The following is a 21,642-nucleotide window of genomic DNA, read 5'->3' on the forward strand; positions in this document are numbered from 1 at the left end:
ATTGAATTGGGCTATAGGAAGCTCAGTGAACTTCCAGTCCGCCTGCCTTTTCACTGTCAGGGAGACTGAGCCCTTTTGTTTTCTTTCTCAAGACATCCTCTCTTCTCTGTCCTATTGAAGGGTTTGCTCTTCGATGTGGAAAAAAAGAACATCCTTTGTTGCATTTGAGAATGGCCTATGTGGGGATTTCAGAGTTGAGTAATGAGTAATGTTAGTTCTGGTGGTATTCCAGTAAATAAAATCCTCAATAAATATCACACCAAAGCAGATGTGCTTCCAAATGCAGAATCGTGGTGATCTTGCTCTTTTAGTTGTGCACAGATGAAACAGCTTCACTTTGCTTGCTCAGTGAGGTGCCAATAAGGAAGAACAGAGGGGGAAGTCTCGTGGAGCTGAAGCTGGTGCTCCTTTTTGGCATGTCCGTGTATTCACAGCTCCAAGACACACCGCTCTTTCTGTCTCGTATGATGGCCATCATGTCTCCTGCTCGATCTCCTTTTCACGCGCGCGGACACAACACCGATTAAACAACTTTCTTTGTGTGCCATGGTAAGGATTTTGACTTCAGAATTAAAATGTAGGTGTGCAAGGATATAGAACATTTTTTTTGTTTGCTGTCCCTGTCAAAACGTCGGGGGTTCACATTGATCTTCATAATCTCTACAAGAATCCGGATGAGCGTCCGCGAGACCGCCGGCGATCAGACTCGTGCAGTTAAGACACAACCCGGACTTTCTCACGTGCGGTAAGTTTACAGTTGATTTTGTCACATGGTATTATTCTGGTGAAAACCAAAAAAAACCCCCCCAAAGTGCTTCCGGTTGGATCGTAACTTTCTTAAGTGTGATAAAGTTTCTGTGCTGTAAGTCTTTGCTTGCGCGCTGATGCGGTGCGCGCGCGTTCCTGTGCTCGCTGTATCCTGGCAACCGTTTGAGCGGCCGCTTAATTTCTCCAGAAACCTCACCGTACAAACTTCCTCATTCACAATACGATATTACCAAACAATTTAATAATTACCAATAAAACAGTTGTTGACTCTAATATCCGGTTTTGACTTAATATCAGACACTGTACTTTAAAAGCTGTATTTCATGCATCACTAATCCTCTCCTCCCAAATGTATAAATGAATGAAGGAATGAATAAGTAAATGATGAATAATTATTAAAGAAAAGCCCCACCCTGGGCTTGTCCATGTCTCCGGGGTGGGTACCTGTGACAGATCACGCTTTGTACCTGTACCTGTTATGTAGGCTTGGCGTGGAGCGGTAGTATAGGAGGCCTTTGCGCATGCGTGCTCGAGCCTCGCCTCCGCGCTTCTTACCTGACAAGCACACCTGGATTCCACACACGGAAGTGGAGTGTCGTAATTCATGAATCAGACGCGCGGTGTGTCGTTACGTGGCGGTTTCCTCCGCGGTCTGTTTGGAATAAAACCTGACCTCTTTTTTTTTTGGTGTGTGTGAAGATTCCGGATGAAACCTCCGTGAGAAAGACGCTGATCAAACACAGAGCCATACAAACCAGACATGCACACGTAGAGGTTTTTTGGTTAGACACTATTGACGAACATATGCTGAGATGATTTTAGTTGGATTGTGACTTTATTAGAAATTTCCCATGTTGGAATTCTGCTTGGAAGGAAAGCTCCTACCTGTCCTGATGAGACTTGGATCATAGGTTTATACTGGCAAGATTATGGCATTATAGCAGTGTGGGTAAGACTGATTTTCAATAGAAGCCATCACACTGTGTATATTGTGTGTGTGTGTGTGTGTGTGTGTGTGTGTGTGAGAGAGAGAGAGAGAGAGAGAGTGAGAGAGAGACTTTTTATATAGGCAGCACTTTGACATAGTAATATGTTGGTCTTCTTCACTTCAAGAAATTCTACTCCAGGTTTTCAGTGTTTTTAGAAAGCATTACAGACTGAAAAATATGGTGACTGCTGGGCTCCAAACTGCTTAAACCTAATGGGGAAAAAATGCTATAGGTAAATTCTATAACATTATATATTTTAGAGTTATCATGTTTCAGTTTTTTAGGAACAGAACCTCAGCAGTAATTTCCTGGAGCATGTATAAAAAGACTTTGAAATCATGTTTCTCTCATTGAGAACAATTTCCCAGTCATCTTAAAAGATCTAAAATGTCAATGAAAATGTTTATTTTGGATACCTTACATGATGAAACTGAGTAAACCTCAATATTTTCCTTTTCCAATCCTTCACTCGTGAGTTTCAAACCGGGCTGAACTGTTTTCGAACCATAACTAAATATTAGCCTTAACATAGCACATCCACGTTAATGTTTGTCACTGACATTTTTTTCTTCTTTTACAGGTTTAGGAGTCAGTGATGTTACTCACATCGTGTGTCAGGTGAATCATTATATGCAACACTCTAGAAGTACACACACACACACCACTATTCATTTCCACCACAGAAGAATGACTTTGATCCGCAGACTGCTACGCAGGCGTTTGCATCCATGGAAGGTTGCCATTGTGGCGCTAGTGTTCGTCACATTTTTGTTTCTGATGCAAAGAGAGGTGGTCAGTCAGAGCCCGCAGGAGGAGCCCTGGCTAAAAGGGATTGTAGAGAAACGGGACACCATGCTGGGCATGGTAATGGGGGCCATGAATAACTTTAGAGACTCCATGCCAAAGATGCAGATCCGAGCCCCAGTGAGGCAGCAGGAAAGCAGGAGCAGCCAGCCCTGTCTTCCTGGTTACTACACAGCTGCAGAGCTGAGGCCTGTCCTGGAAAGGCCGCCACAGAATCCCAGTGCCCCGGGCGCCTCAGGGAAACCCTTCCATACGGAGAACCTTGGGCCAGCTGAGCAGAAGGAGAAGGAGAAAGGCGAGGAGAAACACTGCTTCAACCTGTACGCTAGTGATCGTATCTCCCTCAGCCGAGACCTCGGTCCTGATACAAGGCCACCAGAGTACGTAGGCACATTTATTATCTTTTATTGTGTAAAAACATTCTAATATTGTGCAAGAATTTTGGCTAATTTATAAATATAGTGCCATCTACTGATTGTTGAATAATATATATGTTTGTCTTTAAACACAAATTAGCAAATTTCAAGAAACTTCAAGAAACAGACAAAAAAAGACACACCATTAAGCCGAAATAACATGCATATTTCAATTTCTACATCTAAATCGGCTAAAACCCGAAGACTCTATTTATATTTGGCTGCTGCCCCGAAAAACCACAGACTTTTTCCTGAGACATTGCTTTAGCATGCCTTGTTGAGGCGGCTGATTGAAAAGAAAAGAGGAAAGAAGGAAGATGTTGAGCTATGTCTGGCCAATTACACAAGTCTGTTCTTGTTCTTATTAGTTTGACTAGGCAATTTAGGCTGTACCAAGCCCTATTTTATTGTTTCTTTCTGTTGTAAAAGGTTTCTTCTAGTGAGCCACAGATATTTCTTGGATGTATTCAACTTATGGTTATACACCCTCTCTTTATGGCACTGAGGGAATGGCATGCATCATTCCAACCATTTCTCTATTTTTCTTTCTTTTTCCTATTAGATGCATAGAGCAGACATTTAGGCGCTGCCCACACTTGCCGACCACGAGCGTGATCATTGTGTTCCATAACGAGGCGTGGAGCACATTGCTGCGGACTGTCTACAGTGTGCTCCACACCTCTCCTGTCCTTCTTCTCAAAGAGATCATCCTTGTTGATGACGCCAGCGCAGACGGTAACGACTTCTCAGCTTTTAGTATTGCAGGACCACCCATCTGCTTAACTAAAATAAAGTCAGACAGGTGGCCCACTTTATTGCTCTCTAGCCAAACTGCTAGGGCAGTACAGGAGTTGATTTTTGTACCAGTGCTAAGAAAGCAACAGCTTTGCTTCCTGTGATGTCTTGTAACATCTATTGGATGTGTTTGGGGGATGCAGTTACAATGGAGTTGTTTAACAATCTTAAAACTAAAACAAAATAGTTCCACTGTTAGGCCTTGGTTTTAAACTTCTGCCTTGATTAAATCAGGGCAAGCAGTTTTCCACTCAGATCTTTTACCTCATGCAATTTTCTCTTTTTTTTTGCCTGTCAATCCATGTCAATCATGCTCCTTTATTTCCCTTTCCTGACAGATTTAGTTAATTCTGTCTGCATTGCTCTCTCTGTAATACCCTGCCACAGTATAATGCCTACTATTGCAGGCAATCTGCATGTGTGCAGGCCAGTCTCTGTGGTTTCAGTGGATACTCTCCTTCCATCTTACAAATATACAAATCACTGTTAATGATATTAGATTGTTTTGTTAACAATAAATCACACTGTGCTTGCGAAATCCAACGACTTTCTGTAGATTGCTTTAAAATGGTAGGCTGTAACACTTTTTATGGGGGACATGACAGTGTAGTTTATAAATATTTAATTGAAATAAGGGTTGGAGGGGTTCAGACTCCTGAATGTTCCTCTATAAACCCTAAACAGAGATTATTTTTGATAATGAGGTCATTCTACTACTAAGTGAAGTGTTATTTCCACAGTATTGACTAAACAAAAGCATGTTTTTGCACTGAATTCCTTATCAGTAAAGTAACTCGATTCTGCTAGCAGCCATGCATGTCATTTTCTCTAAATTATCTTTAGCTTCATTTTCTACACACTTTTTTGTTCAATCTCTCTGAGACAGGTTAATTTTTATCATAATATTTTTGTCCTAGGACCCTACAGGCCTAGGGTAATTGAGGCCATTCTGGCATAGGCTTCTATTTATGGTCGTCTCTGACACATATACCCCTTCATACTATGTGGTGTTCTTACGAAGATGAGTAATTTAGCTTTGATTGTTTTCTCCATGTATTAATTACTCGAGCTTCATCAATCTTTTTGGGGTTTTTTTTCTGATGTGTTGCAATTTTTCACCTCATTTTGTAATATTATTTTTATTATTTATAATCTTGTAATATTTTCAGCACAATATTCATGTCCACATGCAATAACTTTGACTCTGTTTCCCAAAAAAAGAATGAAAATTGTGTTTGAATGAACAAGTGCATTGACTGTTCTCACCAGTGAACAAATGTGTTTTGGTTTTCTTCTGTACAGAGCGGCTGAAGGAAGAGTTGGATGAGTATCTGAAACAACTGCACATTGTTCGTGTGGTGCGACAGCTTGAGAGGAAAGGACTCATCACTGCACGACTGCTGGGAGCCTCAGTAGCCACTGGAGACACCCTCACATTCTTGGATGCACACTGTATGTAAAAAATACTTAGTCATTATGAGTTTGGGTTTTTTGCACTTATACAAACCCCCACTGTACATTGCAGCTTAGTCATTGTTTCTCTAGCAAAACAAGCCTGATGGTAGTAATGATGGCCCTCACTCAAAAGTGTATGCTTCTGTGTCATGATGGTTAAGCTCATAAAAATTGTTGTTATTCTGTGTGGTTACACACACTATTTACCCAGAGACTTTCCAATGCACCAGTTCCTTACAAGCGGCTTGACACTGTTAGTCTTGGCATGTTTGTTTGGTCCATACCCACACATGGAGCTTAAACAATTAGTTTCCAACTTCTACCACAGTGGTTAAGGACTATTTTGTTAAATGGTCTTCTTGTGCAGGTGAATGTTTTAATGGCTGGCTCGAGCCTCTGCTAGCCCGGATAGCAGAGAACTACACTGCAGTGGTGAGTCCGGACATCACCACTATCGACCTGAACACTTTTGAGTTCATGAAGCCTTCTCCATATGGGCAGAACCACAATCGGGGAAACTTTGACTGGGCCCTGTCCTTCGGCTGGGAGACTTTGCCTGATCACGAAAAAAAACGGCGCAAAGATGAGACCTACCCCATAAAGTAAGAAACAGCACCTGGAAAGATTCTTTGTAAAGAACTGCCCTTCAGGTGGATCTTAGCTTAGATCTACTTAAAAATCTACTGATGTAAAGGGATGTATTATTTATTTATTTATTTTACTGTATAGAACACCAGCATTTGCCGGAGGACTTTTTTCCATCTCCAAAGATTATTTCTATCACATTGGGAGCTATGATGAGGAGATGGAGATCTGGGGAGGAGAGAATATAGAAATGTCGTTCAGGGTAAGCAATACATTTACCTCGGATGTAAAGACGTGTGTATGTATGTGTACATGATGCACCATGATGGACTGGGACCCCATTCCTGCTTTACACCCAGTGTTCTTAGCAAAAGGTCTGGGTCTACTAACAAAAAATAAATATATGAATTTTGTATCATGTGCAAAAAGAAAAATTAAGACATGGCCATAGTGAGTCATTGCCCTTTTGTCCTCATTAAGTAATGACTCAAAGGATAACAATTTAAAGGTCTGGCCAAAGTTACCAGCTTGAAGCAGAATCTCCAGCCACATTTAAAAAAAAAACACACACACAACAAGACCTTAAGCTAGCCCAAAAAATTCAGTGAATAGAAAAGGGAGCCACATATTTTCACCTTGGTGAAAAAGCATTTCTGAATTGCAGAAAGCTTATCTGCTATGTGTTTATCCTTGCCTGACCATCAGCCTCTGCATACTCCTTAAAAATGACACTCCCTTTTGTTTACCATACCAACTGTTTATTTATCTGATCTTTGGCAGCAGCAGAGCATTTTTAAATTAGCCAAAAAGGCACATGTGGACTTGGTGTTTCCACCCACAACCTTGTTCCAAACCTATCTCAATTTGGCATTAAAAACCATGACCCTGGAAATCCTGGTTCTAGAGCCTTTTTTTTTTTTTTCTTCTTTCGAATTTAAGAGAAATTCATTCAAAATATTGTTAATGTACAAAATAATTTTGTATTTCTTATTTACAAATATTCATTAGTAGTTTAAAATCTTCACACAACTAAAATCCTTTACACCTAGTTGCACAGAAATCCACAGCAGTAGTATTTGTATATGTTTCCTTCTTGTTTTCATACCTGCAGGTGTGGCAGTGTGGAGGTCAGTTGGAGATCATCCCCTGTTCTATTGTGGGCCACGTTTTCCGCACCAAAAGCCCTCATACCTTTCCCAAAGGCACGCAAGTTATCGCCCGTAATCAAGTGAGGCTGGCTGAGGTCTGGATGGACGACTACAAGGAGATCTTCTACCGCAGGAACCAGCAGGCGGCACAGATGTCTAAAGAGGTAAAGTAAGGTTTTTAGGGATTAAGTTTCTAGCTGTGTGGCACAGTGGTCCAGAGTTAACTTTTACTTCGAGACGCAGCCTCTCGTTCTTTTCTTTTGCACCAAGTTGCACATGATGGAGGGACAACTTACTTTTAGTCCTTTGCTCTGTGTTCTGTTTTTTCTGTGGAACCAGGGTCCTGGAGAAATTGCATTTCACTGTGTACTGCATCAGCTATATATGATTGAAATGACAATAAAAGCATCTTGACTTGAATTTTGCTTTGTAACAGTGGGATACTATTGTTGGTAGCTTTAACATTCCACAGACATAAGCTGTATTCATGGGCAGTCGAGCATTAATATGCTTCATTATACAGTATAAGTTTCATGTATCGAAATTACATAGCCTCTCTGGTTGAGACAGTCAAGAACTGGTTTGTGTAACCTGACACCTAAATCATGCCGGCCAAGTGAAGCATGTGTGGATTTAATATTTTCCAGACATAGATTAGGATAAATATGAGATTCAACATGACTTTCAAAGAAGCACCATGAACATAATTAAATTAAATAAAATCTAGGTTTAATCATGTGCCGAAAAGATGGTCAGAACTGATCGGTGCTGGATAAAGTGAACAAAGGAGGAACAAAGAAAGTCATTCTTAGACTTCCATGCTCTTGCTAGCCTTTATTTTTCCATGGGTCAATTTCTCATGTTCACATTACACCAAGTTTTAAATGGAAAGACTGTAACGTCTGTCTGTGCTAGTCTTAATGGAAATCTTACACTTAAAGATCTATGCCTAGACTGCCTATAAACAGATGTAGGGTCTCCTGTAAAATATATATATGATTACACTTAACACCATTCTGTTGTGGTAACACAGCAAGACTTCTTTGGAATGATCAATGTTCTCAACATATCCAAGAAATTTCCACTGAGAGTTTACTCAATTTTTAAGTAGTCATGGCTTAGATGGGCACAGCATGAAGACAATACTAGATATACTGTGGACATTCATCATTTCCTATGCCTAGATGTTTGTCCTGTCATATTATAATGATTTGTGGCCATATATTTTATCTGGGGAAAAAAAATGCTTGGTCATTTTGCAGTGTTGAGTTGATTTTAAAGGTGTCCTGCCAGACTCTCAACATGAATCCAAGACTTGCTCCTCTTTCATGGCTCAAACCACTAAAAAAAACCCATCACCAGACTTTCAACATGTAGCCAAGATCTGCTGATAGTCTAAACCAGAGGGGAAAGGACTGCCAAAAACGGTTCCTACACAGCCTGGGGGCAACAGAATGGATGGATGGCTGGATGGATGAAAACCCCTCACTTAACGTTTATTAATGGCAGATTAATGGCAGTCTGGGTCTGTTTCCACAGAGGTCCTTTGGAGATGTCTCCAAACGCTTGGAGCTCCGTGAGAGACTACAGTGTAAGAGCTTTTCCTGGTATTTAAAGAACGTGTACCCAGAGGTCTTTATGCCTGATCTCAACCCACTGCAGTTTGGTGCGGTAAGTGTGTGTGTGTGTGTGTGTGTGTGTGTGTGTGTGTGTGTGCGCTTATGTACACAGTGGTGGGTCTCTTTTTACTCATTATTTCCATTTATTACATACTTCTGCCCATACGTGCACGCTCTCTCTCTCTCTCTCTCTCTCTCTCTCTCTCTCTCTCTCTCTCTCTCTCTCTTTCTGTCTCTTACTTTTTCTTTATCACCCTCTCATTTGGTTCTTTTAATTCTTTCTTCTTTCTTTTTCCTCTCTCTCTGTCTTACTCCTTGTTCCAATACTCCAGACCACAGAATGTTGTGTCTGGCCACTGTGGTTTCCCACAATGTTTCTCTCCCTGCAGAGGGTCTTTGAGAAAGCTGAGTTCCATGTTTTAACAGCTTGGATCTTTCTGTCCTGATGGCCCTCTCTTTCTTCCATTTTTTATTTTTTATTTTTTTTTATCCAACTCTTGCCTCTATCTACCCGATCTCAGTGTGTTTTAGTTTCTGACTGTCTGCTCACTCTCACTGCAGATAAAAAATATAGGGAAAGACATGTGTCTGGATGCAGGCGAGAACAATGAGGGAGGCAAGGCACTCATTATGTACCCATGCCATGGCCTGGGAGGCAACCAGGTATCACCATTAAAATATTACCATTTATCTGTTCTCTAAATATGTTTTTTCTTTATTTGATTTTTAAAGTTAATTTACTATAGTTAATATATTAACAAATGCTTAATTGAATTTAATCGGAATGAGTTTATCCTTATTTTACAATATCCATATTATATTAAAAAGCTTTTGTATTAAATAGTGTTGCTTTTCTTTTTCTCTCAAAACATTAATATAGTACTTTGAATTTTCAACGCACCATGAAATACGACATAACATTCAGAAGGAGCTTTGCCTACATGCCACAGATGGGCTGGTGAAACTTCAGGATTGTCAGTATAAAGGCCACAACACCTTGACTGGACATGAACAGAAATGGGAGCTGCAGGAGGTAATGAATCTTTAAAAGCTGCCACATTATTTTTACACTATTTACTAATCCGTCTCCCCTGTGGCTAGTCATACTGTTTGATCTGTGGTTAAGCAGCAGCCTAATGAGTTCTGAATGGCCTAAAGCACTGCAGCATTGTAGTGTTCACTGTACAGCATCGTTATAATTTAATAACATGTCAGAGCATGGTTGTCTGAGGTAGGAGTGTTATGAATGACAGAGATGAGTAGCTGAACTTACTAATGTACTCAAATTACACATGAACCGATCAGTGTTCTTTTGGATCTTTACTTTGTATTTTAGAAATAGAGAAGTTTTTTTAACTTGTATTTCTCGCTATAAATTTTGAAGTATTTGCTTTTATTGGATAGCAGTGATATGTTGCCAATCGCTTCTCTCTTTGGTTCTGTAGAATCAGCTGTTTTATAACCGCGGGCGGAAGCTGTGCCTGAGCGCTCGCTTTGAAAACCCCTCTATGGTCCCCTGCAACCCAGCGGACAGATTCCAGCTTTGGACTTTCACCTGAGAGGACAAGCCAATTACAATACCCACTATTGTTGCTGAAGTTCTAAACAAGAGAATTTTAATTTATTTTTATATGTGAAAATTACTGCTGCTGGAAAGATTTGAATATCATAATTAGTATGCATATACATGCACAAAACGGAAAAAAAAGCAACAAGGCACCTTTTAGGAAGTATTCCGGAGTTGTAAAGAACCACTTGAAGACTTGAACTATTATTATTTTCCTCGAAAATTTTTTCTCTCAAATATAAGGGCTGTTACCACTGTCTCAATGTAAGAATCTAAGAAAAACAGAGACCTTAGAAATGTTGGTCTTACCTGCACATTGTTTATGCACCAAAGAATATTTGTAAGCACAGTTTCACCAAGTGCAATTCCCCAATATGCACCATAAATTGTCTAATTCCTAAATAGTCCTATATAAGATCCTGAATTAAATAGGATGTTCTAGGTTAGTGCCATGCACTGACTCTTTCCTTTACCTCAGTGACAGGATTTCTTCAGACCCAGACCTGATTGGAAAAAGAGCTACCATTAAAACGTGGTCTGTATTTATTGAAGGAGTCTGCCAATGGTTTGAAATTGTTGACAAAATCTCTTACAAACTATCAAATCCATGGGTAGTGAACAAACCTAATGTTATTGTGTGTGATCTTTAATTCCTTTTCAGTATATATAAACTACTACTTCTGACTTTGATCCCTTGAATCAGTAGCAGCTGTTGTGATTTCTTTCCCCCCATTCCTTCATTACTTCAGTGTTTAAAGGCTTTTGTTCACAAATGACACCTTGTTTTTATAATAATACGTTGTAAGGGAATATTGTGTACAAGGAGATGGTAGTTAAAAGTACTATAAACTAACGAAAGAAAGTTTGAATGAACAAGGGCAAATTGTGCTTTTAAAATAAACATTTCAAAAGCTTTTTATGATCTGGGACATGCTGGATGGTTTTGTCTGTGTTTGGTTGGATTAATTTTTTTTTTGTTTAAACATGGAAATATTACCAAATCAACATTCAAATGAGACAAATATTTGTAATGCATCGTATATGAGCTATTCTCACATTTTCCTGGAAATTTATGAATGAATCAGTATATCTTGAGCAAGGAGCATAATCTACATGCACATGAATTTGTGAGTGAGTCGGTGGAGTATATGAACAAAACTTAAACTTGAAACAATTTTATGTTTTATGCATTTATATTCTCAACCCAGCCATTAGGGTTGCACAAGCCAGTGCACTCTTAGTGCCGGTCCCAAGCCCGGATAAATGGGGAGGGTCGCATAAGGAAGGGCATCAAGCGTAAAAAAACGTGTGCCAAATCAAATATGCAGATCACGAACCAGAATTTCATAGCGGATCGGTCATGGGCCGGGTTACCAACGACTGCCACAGGTATTGGTATAAGGAGAAGTGTAGGAGAGTGGAGATTCGGGTTGGTACTTTATACTATGTTGGTACTATGACTGGTAAAGGAAGAGAGTTAGCTGATATGATTGAGAGGAGAAAGGTAGATATGTTGTGGAAAGGGAGTGAGGCCAGGAACATTGGAGGTGGTTTAAACTGTTCTATAATGGTGTGGATGGAAAGAGAAATGGTGTAGGGGTGATCCTAGAGGGAAGAGTACAGTAAGAGTCTAGTGGAGGTGAAGAGAGTTTCTGATAGGGTGATAAACATGAACCTGGAAGTTGAGGGGGTGATTTGTGATAGAAGGGTATATGCGAGTGTGAAAGGGAAAGTTTATAAGACTGTGGCGAGGGAAAGACATGTTGGTAGTTGGTGTGAAAGAGGCAGATGTAGAGGACAGGGGGTCATGGAGACGGATGATCCGCTGTGGCGACCCCTAACGGCCGAAAGAAGAAGAAGAAGGTATTTATATTCTTGAACAGAGATACATTTTCAGGATATGTTTTACAATCTGCTGATTTAATTCAGGTCCCTCGATCTAAGGCTTTTGAGTAATCAGTTTAATTATTACTTATGCAAAGATACTTCTGTTCTTGAAAATATTTTTCCTAAATTTCTTACCTTTAGAAGTTCTAAGTAAGTGTTATCTCTGAAATGTAGTGTATAGTCCATAAAAAAGAAAATGGATTTAAAAAGTATTTCATATTGTTTAAATATATTATTCAGTATCTGTTATCTTTTTAAACTCAAACCGGCATGCACAGCTGAGCAAGAGAGAAGAGGGGAAAAAAAAAAAAAAAAACATTTTTCTCTCTCTCTTATATTTATATTTATATTTATATTTATATATATATATATATATATATATATATATATATATATATATATATATATATATATATATATATATACACACACAGTACAGACCAAAAGTTTGGACACACCTTCTCATTCAAAGAGTTTTCTTTATTTTCATGACTGAAAATTGTAGATTCACACTGAAGGCAACAAAACTATGAATTAACAGGTGGAATTATATACATAACAAAAAAGTGTGAAACAACTGAAAAATGTCATATTCTAGCTTCTTCAAAGTAGCCACCTTTTGCTTTGATTAGCTTCAAGAGGTAGTCACCTGAAATGGTCTTCCAACAGTCTTGAAGGAGTTCCCTGAGAGATGCTTGGCACTTGTTGGCCCTTTTGCCTTCACTCTGCGGTCCAGCTCACCCCTAAACCATCTCGATTGGGTTCAGGTCCGGTGACTGTGGAGGCCAGGTCATCTGGCGCAGCACCCCATCACTCTTCTTCTTGGTCAAATAGCCCTTGATGCCTTTAGTGTGACTCTACAGTTTTCATAGTCATGAAAATAAAGAAAACTCTTTATATGAGAAGGTTTGTCCAAACTTTTGGTCTGTACTGTATATATATATATATATATATATATATATATATATATATATATATATAAATATACAAATATATAATTTTTGGCACTGTGACTCGGTCGCATTGCTGAATTGAATACAAGCCTTTTACAGTACATTTAACCAGTAAAGACTGGGATGGGGCAGAATGAAATGGATGCATTGTGGTGTTTCTAATTGGGTTTGTCGACCACATGATACACTTTGAACCATTTTAAAATCATATTCAACAAATTGTATATAATATTATTTCAATTCACTACGGGCATCTGTCACTGTATTCCTCTAATTATCTTACCTGCTAAATGCATAACTATTACTAAATTTATCTGCATAAAATAAAGATAATTTTTTATATTTGACATAGACCATAAAGAGATTATGATACTTCTAACTATTGCTTGTTCTGCTCAGCCCTTTGATGGGTGGAAGGCCCACATTGCAGGCTTTATTTATGAGCAGCAGAGGGCGTAGTCTGAATTCCTATTGAAATTTCAGTTCATGGCAAGTCTAGCAGTGGTGCAAGACATCCAATCTATTTGTGAGTTTGGATCTGCTGCCAAATAAAAACAAATTTGCATAATGGCATGATGAGACTGTTAAAAAATGTAAGACAGCTTTCTGAATCCTCTTAGTGATTTCCAGGCTGAGACCAAAGCCAATACTGCAAGTACAGGAACATTTACTACATCAAATATGAAACGCTGCCCTGGTTTATAAAGCAATCCATCATTTTGTATAGATTATTTCATTTTTAGGAATGTGGAAAAATATAACAAACTTTGTGAAGAAGAAAAGAGGCACTAAAATCAGTGATTTAAAAATATTTTCTAGCTTATAACTACCTAATAGTTATTTTATTCAGGTATACAATTAATGAGAGTAATCTGTTCATTTCTGTGTCAGACTTTTCTATTCCATTCCTTACCGCAGTACTAGCATCGATCACATATAACTTTGCTGATGGGCTGCATAGGTAGACATAAAATCAAGCCCACTTTAGAAAATGCTTCTATTTTTAATTCTTTTGTAATTTTATCCAACCATTTTCATTACAGCTGATACTACTCTACAACAACCTGAGTAAAAATAATTTTAAATATTTACATGAATTTTAGAGTTTCTTATTTGCTTTGTCCCCTTTCTGATTTAATGATAGTGTGTGCTTGAGCTAGCATAAATTCACACATTTTTGCAAAACCTTCAGATCCATTTCAGAAAAAATGGCTTGAATGGTCATTTAAACGCATGCATCAGTATAAGAAATTTGACATGATATCATTTTAATACATCCTATTTACCATTATACAACCTTGTATTCCCAATTTTAAATATTTTTTAAAAAGAAAGTGCAAAAATCAGGTTTTCAGAGTGACTTTTGAACCTCACTGCAGAAATAGTGAATCTATCCAAAAAAAACTAGTGTGTGTATGTTGCCTATGTTAAACTATAAACCACAATCAATAAAAACATGCAACACATTAACTAGCATGGAACTTATAGTGGAAAGGTAGCTGAGGAAATAGTGAGGAGGAAATAGAAGAGGAGAACTGCCACCTCCATGAATCACACACTTCAATATACACTAAAGAAAGAAGTGTATGTATATATATATATATATATATATATATATATATATATATATATATATATATATATATATTAGTATTAGTTTACCGTTATATCCTCTGACTAAGATTCGGACTGGCCAATGTACCTCTGTGAGCAGGTATCGTTAGCCAAGCACAAGGTTCTAGGCGACTCCAGCACCATAATGAATGACTAATTGAAAAACGGAATGCTTAGAATAATCTAATAAAAGTAAAGAAGAACAACCAAAAAGGTGATCAGTTTGAATTAGAGATATTCAAGTTGAATCTTTACTATTAATTGGAGTCAGATTAGAGGTTAAAATTGGATTCATGTAACAAAGTGCAATCCATTTGAGTAATCTTTTACAGCCGCGCAAGAAGGACTAACACGCAGCATACCTTCACCCACACCAGTGGATTCCGTGGTTGGACCATTGGGTGGGCACCTACAATATATAAAAACAATTTTATATATATATATATATATATATATATATATATATATATATATATATATAAAAACAATTTTATATATATATATATATATATATATATATATATATATATATATATATATATATATATATATATATATATATATATATACACACACACACATTTTTCAGTATTATTCAGTCCTTAAGGATAATAAATTTTAGGAAATAAATTGCTGTAAATATAAAAAAGATGCCACTAGTGGGTTTTTTCCCATTTAGCATTGAACACATTGCAGCATATTTAACAATAAAGGGAGAAGGAGGTGGGTGTATAGAGTTGGGTGTTTCTTTTTTGTATATTCATGGAGTCAAACATTTAAAAAACTGAGACTAGCCACTTCCATTCAGTGTTCATTGTAAAAAAAAAAAAAATCCTTAACATAATTATGAATGAATGATAAAGCTTCTTAGCTTGTACAATCATTTGGCAGCTTAATTCTTAATATAGAACCAATTAGCTATTGTTGCTATGGATTACTGTATTTAAATTCCAATTTCAACTCCTCTTCACAGTCCTGGTGAATACGCTCTAAAATGAAATGCTGCAAAGTCATTCAGAAGTAGCTGTGCTCATTAATGATTTCAGCTGCCATTCACACAATTCAACCAAAAGGATCATTGTTTGATGCTACTACAAGAAATAATATATATTATACACTATATTCTGTGTATTATTCTATACTATATATTACATATATAACATTTCAAACAGCGTCAAGGAACACGAAGGACACCATTAGCAAAGAAATGTTTTATTCAGCACATACCATTTCAGGAAATCACAATAAATACACATTTCAATAGATCATTCAGAATAAATACTGCAAACAGAGTGTGGTGGCGATGCTGGATATGCTGCTTCCCGTTATAGCACGACCAAGACATCGCTTCGTATGATGGACTCCAACAGAGAATGAGGTCAAATACAAGCTCTGTCCATTTAGATAACAAAAAAAGAAATTTAAAATACTAAAAACACAAACTGTGGAAACAATGGGACATGAAGGTCAAAGGCAAACCCAAAACGATCAAGACTTAGTCTGTCTCCTGATAAGATATCCCATTTTACTTTCAAGAAGAAATGAATAAAAAATCAAAAAAATAGAAAGGCATTTACTTTGGGTTTAGTCACACCAAAGGCAGACCTTTCAAACTATGTTTCCTTTATATCTAAAACAAAACAAAAAAACACTTCAGCAAATGAACAATTTCGCATGAAATTTTGTTCCAGAAATGAGTGTATGGCATATAGATCTGTTAAAAGGCTGGCTGTATTGAGCTCTGTAGTTCTTCTATACACTGGCAAAACCACTGCAGGAATATGATTGTCCTCTTTCTGCTTCTTGAAAAACAACTATCTGCTTTAAAAAATAGCTTAAATTTCATCGAAACACTATTGAGGAATTCGTAACACTATTGTAATTGTGCGTGAAATACGATTTCTTTTCAAGATCAGTCAGCAGATTAGATGAAAGAGATGTCTGGCAATGAAGGGCTGACCTCCAGAAAGTTGTGATCCTGTTACACTATTGCACTCGACTGACAAATCAGTCTTAAAAAAACATTTGTTCATATAATTTAAATGAATCATTTGTCCGCTTTACAATTCAATTCATTTGAAGTCAACTAAGAGAAGTCAATTCAATTTGCCAAATTTGTAATGCCTCTTTAGCAATATGATTTTTAAATACAGTACTCAGTAACTAGTGCTGTATAGTACTAAATATGCTGAAATACAAACCAATCAGAACTCAGACCTGTTTTATCACTAGGTTTCTGATTTTCCACATTATGATCCATTTAGCTTAATAAACTTTCTACAATTTCATAAATATTCTGTCTTTTTTTACTTTTTTTTCTTGCTTCATCGATTATTATTTCATTTGAACACATAACTTCATTTTAAAAGATATTCAATGCCTCAGAACAAATTAATTTGATGCTTTTCAAAGTGCATTTGATTAGATGTCCCTGTAAAATCCCAAAGATATTAGTTGGAAACGCTAAAAATGAAGTACTCTTTTATCCGTCTCTCCACCGGCATGGCGGAATGAGGATTAAATAACGGTCCAGTAAAAGATAGTTCACCCTATCAGTGCTCTGCTAAAGACTATATGCCGTTTGCATGGCATCAGCCTCTGGAAAAGTGCATTGTCTTCAAGAAGTGTATTATATTCACAACTTAAGTCATCTGATTTGGTATTGCAAAAACAGCAAACATTTCAAGATCAGGCTTCATGCTTTTACAAATGCTTTAAAAGCATGATTATACATATGTAACAACGAGAACTTAACTTTTTTTTTTTTTTTTTAAACAATACATCAATGCAATCAATACAAAAACCATATATTGGCAACAAAAGCTACAAAAGAACATGCGCTTTTATCAAAATGATTAAGTATACACATTTTTTCTTTTATATATTAATGAACGGCAACGATTATTTTTTTTTTTTATGCACCACTGACACATAGACATAGAAAAGTTCTATCCACAATAATGGCTCAAAACTAGAGCTTTGACTTTTGAAATACCAGATAACATTGCACAGGCCTAAAGCTTACAGTTTATATGATCTCAGTTTGCACTTAGATTAATGGATTTTTTTTTCAGGCTCATTGAAAAATACATGACTATGAATATCATACACGTTGACATCTTCAAACTAAACTATGTCGAGTGTCGAAACAAAGACCATTAATTGACTCTGTGTGGTATTTGAATCAAACACCTAGCTTACCATTTGTGTTTTCTCCTCATGGATCTAATATATGTATCTAAACAGGGGTGGGCTCAGGGAAAGACTCCAGTATCGGTCCTTTGGTGGTGTCTGCTAAAGAGGGAACCTCAGAAAGGGTGCGAGATACCTCCTTCGTCTGCTCTACAACAAAACAGTTCCCGTTAGTCGTGTATCCCTCATCTGTGTTATTGTTCAGATAGTTCTGGTACTCCATCTGACTCAGCTCTCCTGATTGGCTGTGGTGGTAGGTCCCTTTCGACTGCATGCTTTTGTCCTGTTCTGGTTCACAGCAGCCAATCGTGGCTGAAGATCCATTAGTGAGAGTGAAATGATGATTGGTGTATTGTTCCTCAGGTGGCTGTGTATAGTCAGTGTAATGCTCAGTGGTCATGTTAAAGGCTCCTGGTGCCATCACTCCATTAGTGTTGCTCAACCTTTCTTGATATGAGGCTGAATCTCCTCCGTAGCTCTCGCTGGCCTGATTAGCAGCTGCTAAAAGAGACGCTGAGCTGGCATTCTCCATCTGATAATATTCGGTCGAGGAGTTGATAAAATAATTGTTGCCGTTGGTTTGGTTCTCCTGTGTGACTGTGTTCTCCGAGTAGCACATCACAGAGGATGGAGAAACCACCTCACTGTGTGATAAAGGAGCGATGGTCAGGCCGTCCTCAAACTCCTCTGCCTTGTCTCCTTCGTCATCGACATCATCGTCCTCCTCCTCCTCCGAGTCACTGTTCGCCAGGCTCTGTGTACTCGAGTCTGACAGGCTACACAAACTGCTGCTCTCCTCTTCATCATCCTCATTTTCATCCTCATCTTCATCCTCATCTTCCTCATCCTCCTCCTCTTCATCCTCTTCCTCTTCCAAAACCTCATCCATATCATCCACAGCTTGCAGGTGCATGATGGCATTTTGCTGGACGGGATCAGGGACAGTATATTCTAAAGCATGTTGGCCTGATGTCAATGGGCTACAGTGGCCATTGGTGTCGCTGTGGTAACCGTTGCCATTGGGGGCGAGGACAGAGGTGGGACCAGGAGCTGAGCTCTGCTGCTGCTCCCTACTCTTCTCAAGCTCCAGTTTCATGATGGTGTGCAGGAAATGTGTGCGCACACGGATGGGATTAAACTCAATCCGGCCGGCCGCATTACTGCAGCCCTCTTTAGTGCAGCCGCATGGGAATGACATGCGGTCCACCTGCATGAAAACAACACAACCGACACTTAAGCTTTAAACAGAACTAAACATGAAACCTCATTAAATTGGCTGAAGTACAAGCATGAGACGTCTTAACATAAATTAACTCAATGTATCAACTTAATCTCATGCTTATCATCAATTTTATGCTTAAAGGCTTAATTTGATATGATTATATCTCAAACAAAGAGAATCTTGTTCAAATCAGTTTTAACTTGTCAGTCTGCCATTTAGTTCTGTGTTTGACTTGTCTTTGTGTGTAAAGTGACAATAATAATAATAAAAAATAAAAACAATAAAAATAAAGAACTGTGTGCACACTTTCATTAACAATAATATATATATCTTTTATAATGATCATTTATATATAAATATTTATATTAAATATTTATTTTTATATAGTAAAGTGTGTGTGTGTCTGTGTGTGTGAGAGTATCTTTGCTGACTAATCAAATGCTAGGTCATATTTACCTGGCACTTGATGCCTGCCAGGCTGCAGGTGCAAGTCTCTGGGTCGCAGAAGAGTCTGCAGTCACAGCCGCAGTCCTCGCGTGACACTCGGATGGCCCTCAGCTCATGCTTCTCCTCCACGTCAATCTTTTTTACACCAGATGAGCGTAGCAAGGCCCGGCGCTTCTTAGTGGTCAGCGGCTGAAGAAAGAAGTATTCATCTACCTCTGTGTTGTCCAGGTCCAGGTCATCATCTGAGATATCATCCACCGTGAGAGCATTGGCCTCTTCCGACTCGACAGAATTGTTTTTAGTCAGCTAGGAACAGAAAAGCAGTTCACAGAGTTAAGTTACTGCCTATACCTGTTGTAGCTCACTGGCCCCCTCTAACAGTCATTCAGCAGAACATTTTTACTAATGGAATCTGTTCAGTACCCTGAGTTTGATAGAGTTGAGTTTTTCCTCCTTCAGGTGGTCTCTCAGCATGTCCCTGTGTATGCGTTCTTGTTCCTTGGCAAACTCGCCGAGTGTGTACTGCCGTACAGAGCTGTGTCGACTCGACATGCCCAAGGTGCTGCCTCCCTGACTAGGCACGCTGGTAAAGCCTTGCCGCCGGCTGAAATAATACACCGTCACCTTTTCGAAATGCACTCTCTGAGTTCTCATCCGCTTCTCTCGCTTTAGGATGGAAGAGGCTGGAGGAGGAAGAACAAATCAAGTCACAGTCATTAAAAAAAGAAAAGATTTTAAGTCAGAAATGTCTTTCAAAACAGGACGGCATGAAATTTTGTATGTTTTCAGAATATGCCACAGAAATGATGAAGTGATATTTTGGAAACACAGGATTCTGGGTTCTGGGCTTCATTTCCTTCTTAATAGTTTTCCCTGTGAATGATGTATGCTATAATGTTTATGCTCAAAAAAATGTTACTGCATATTGTTAATAACATCCTTTAGACTTCAAAAAACACAAACAGTCCATGACCCATGTTTATCTATGTCTATCTAATACGAACAACAAGCAATGACGTTTAAAATTACAATATATTTTAACTTTTTGAACCGTACAGGAGCCTCACATGGGCTCTATAAAACAAACCATGTAAATTATAACAGTCATCTCGACCTGGGAATCAACACAGCTTGTTTAAGTGCAGCCCTGTGGTGAACTCCGTGCAGTCCTTTAAGAACGTGCATGTGGCCTGTGCTATCCCACAGAGTTGCACTGTAAAAAAGGTGAAGGAATTACCATTATTAGGCTACAATTAGGCTACAAACAGCATTAAAGTCTCTCATATTGGCTTTAATGTCCATGGAGTTCCCTACAGCCTCTCCTTGAGTCCCCTTCATGTCAGACACACACAGGACAAATAAAAACCATCTGTTCCTGCAGCACCACCACCCACAATCATGAGCACAATATAATTCTTTACAGACATGAGCACGCTACACTCGGACTTGCTAATGGCGTGGAAAAACAGACACTTTCGCATTAGCGTATTGCAGAAGCACACTGTAGACACGATTAGATATAATAATTTATGTTTCCACAAATATATAAACTATTGCTGCAACTAATCGATCAGATCAACAATAATCGATAATGAAATTTGTCGCCAACGAATGCTGTTATTGATTAGTTGGGCTGCTCAAGTTACAGGTTAGCGTGACTGAAAGATAGCACAGCCGTTTGTAAAATGGTGAAGAGCACAGGGTCAACGGGCAGCAGAAAAAAGAAGCAAATAAAAGCAGCAGTAAACTTTTAAATTTTTTAGTCACTGTTTTGGTTTTAGGCGGATGCTTATGCATTTGTACAACCATGTACATTTTTCCCCTAACCCTCTTTTTTAAGCCTGTTAGCTTGCTGCGTTTCTCCGTTCCATTCGCTTTTTATTGCATTTGTCTACTAAAACAGTAACTTGTCGGTTTTTAAACGTGATTTACTGCGGCTTTACTGCGCTCAAATTCTCGTTTTTCAATGTTTGTACACAAAAGTGAATAAATGATATTCTAGATGTTTATATCTTCACAACTGAACAAAATGTCTGTGTATTTTGTAAACAAAAATTGTCAAAACAATGTATCATATTTTATATTGCCATCTGCAATTATCATTAAAAACAATACAAATGTTGATTTTTACAAATTGCATCACCTTGCATACACAAATGCTTGTTTTAAATGGATTTATTT

General features: G+C 38.2%; 2 protein-coding genes across 8 annotated transcripts in view; one reads left to right on the top strand and one right to left on the bottom strand.

The window, feature by feature from the left end:
• The first annotated feature begins 95 nt into the window (after window positions 1–95).
• Window positions 96–11,068, top strand: galnt3 (UDP-N-acetyl-alpha-D-galactosamine:polypeptide N-acetylgalactosaminyltransferase 3 (GalNAc-T3)). 5 transcript variants are annotated; one of them, XM_046844955.1, is made up of 12 exons: window positions 96–549; window positions 668–745; window positions 2,338–2,941; window positions 3,540–3,712; window positions 5,075–5,224; window positions 5,595–5,829; window positions 5,957–6,074; window positions 6,924–7,124; window positions 8,500–8,631; window positions 9,141–9,242; window positions 9,460–9,612; window positions 10,025–11,068. In XM_046844955.1, the coding sequence occupies exons 3-12, from the start codon at window positions 2,388–2,390 to the stop codon at window positions 10,136–10,138; spliced, it is 1,932 nt and encodes a 643-aa protein (XP_046700911.1). In that variant the 5' UTR covers window positions 96–549; window positions 668–745; window positions 2,338–2,387; the 3' UTR covers window positions 10,139–11,068. The 5 variants fall into 5 exon arrangements, with proteins under 5 accessions (XP_046700911.1, XP_046700912.1, XP_046700913.1 ...); XM_046844957.1 differs by lacking the exons at window positions 96–549; window positions 668–745 and adding exons at window positions 1,320–1,717; window positions 1,896–1,989; XM_046844956.1 differs by having other exon boundaries at window positions 96–745.
• Window positions 11,069–15,796: 4,728 nt separating this feature from the next.
• csrnp3 (cysteine-serine-rich nuclear protein 3) overlaps window positions 15,797–21,642 on the bottom strand; it is a 29,588-nt gene continuing 23,742 nt past the window's right edge. For all 3 annotated transcript variants that reach the window (XM_046845924.1, XM_046845926.1, XM_046845925.1), the window contains 3 exons: window positions 19,885–20,144; window positions 19,471–19,767; window positions 15,797–18,999 (listed from right to left, as the gene is read on the bottom strand). In XM_046845924.1, coding sequence (XP_046701880.1) covers window positions 17,839–18,999; window positions 19,471–19,767; window positions 19,885–20,144 — 1,718 coding nt within the window. In that variant the 3' untranslated portion in view covers window positions 15,797–17,838. The remainder of the gene's footprint in view (window positions 19,000–19,470; window positions 19,768–19,884; window positions 20,145–21,642) is intronic.

This window comes from Silurus meridionalis, chromosome 3, assembly GCF_014805685.1.
Source record: "Silurus meridionalis isolate SWU-2019-XX chromosome 3, ASM1480568v1, whole genome shotgun sequence".
Classification (NCBI taxonomy): Eukaryota; Metazoa; Chordata; class Actinopteri; order Siluriformes; family Siluridae; genus Silurus; species Silurus meridionalis.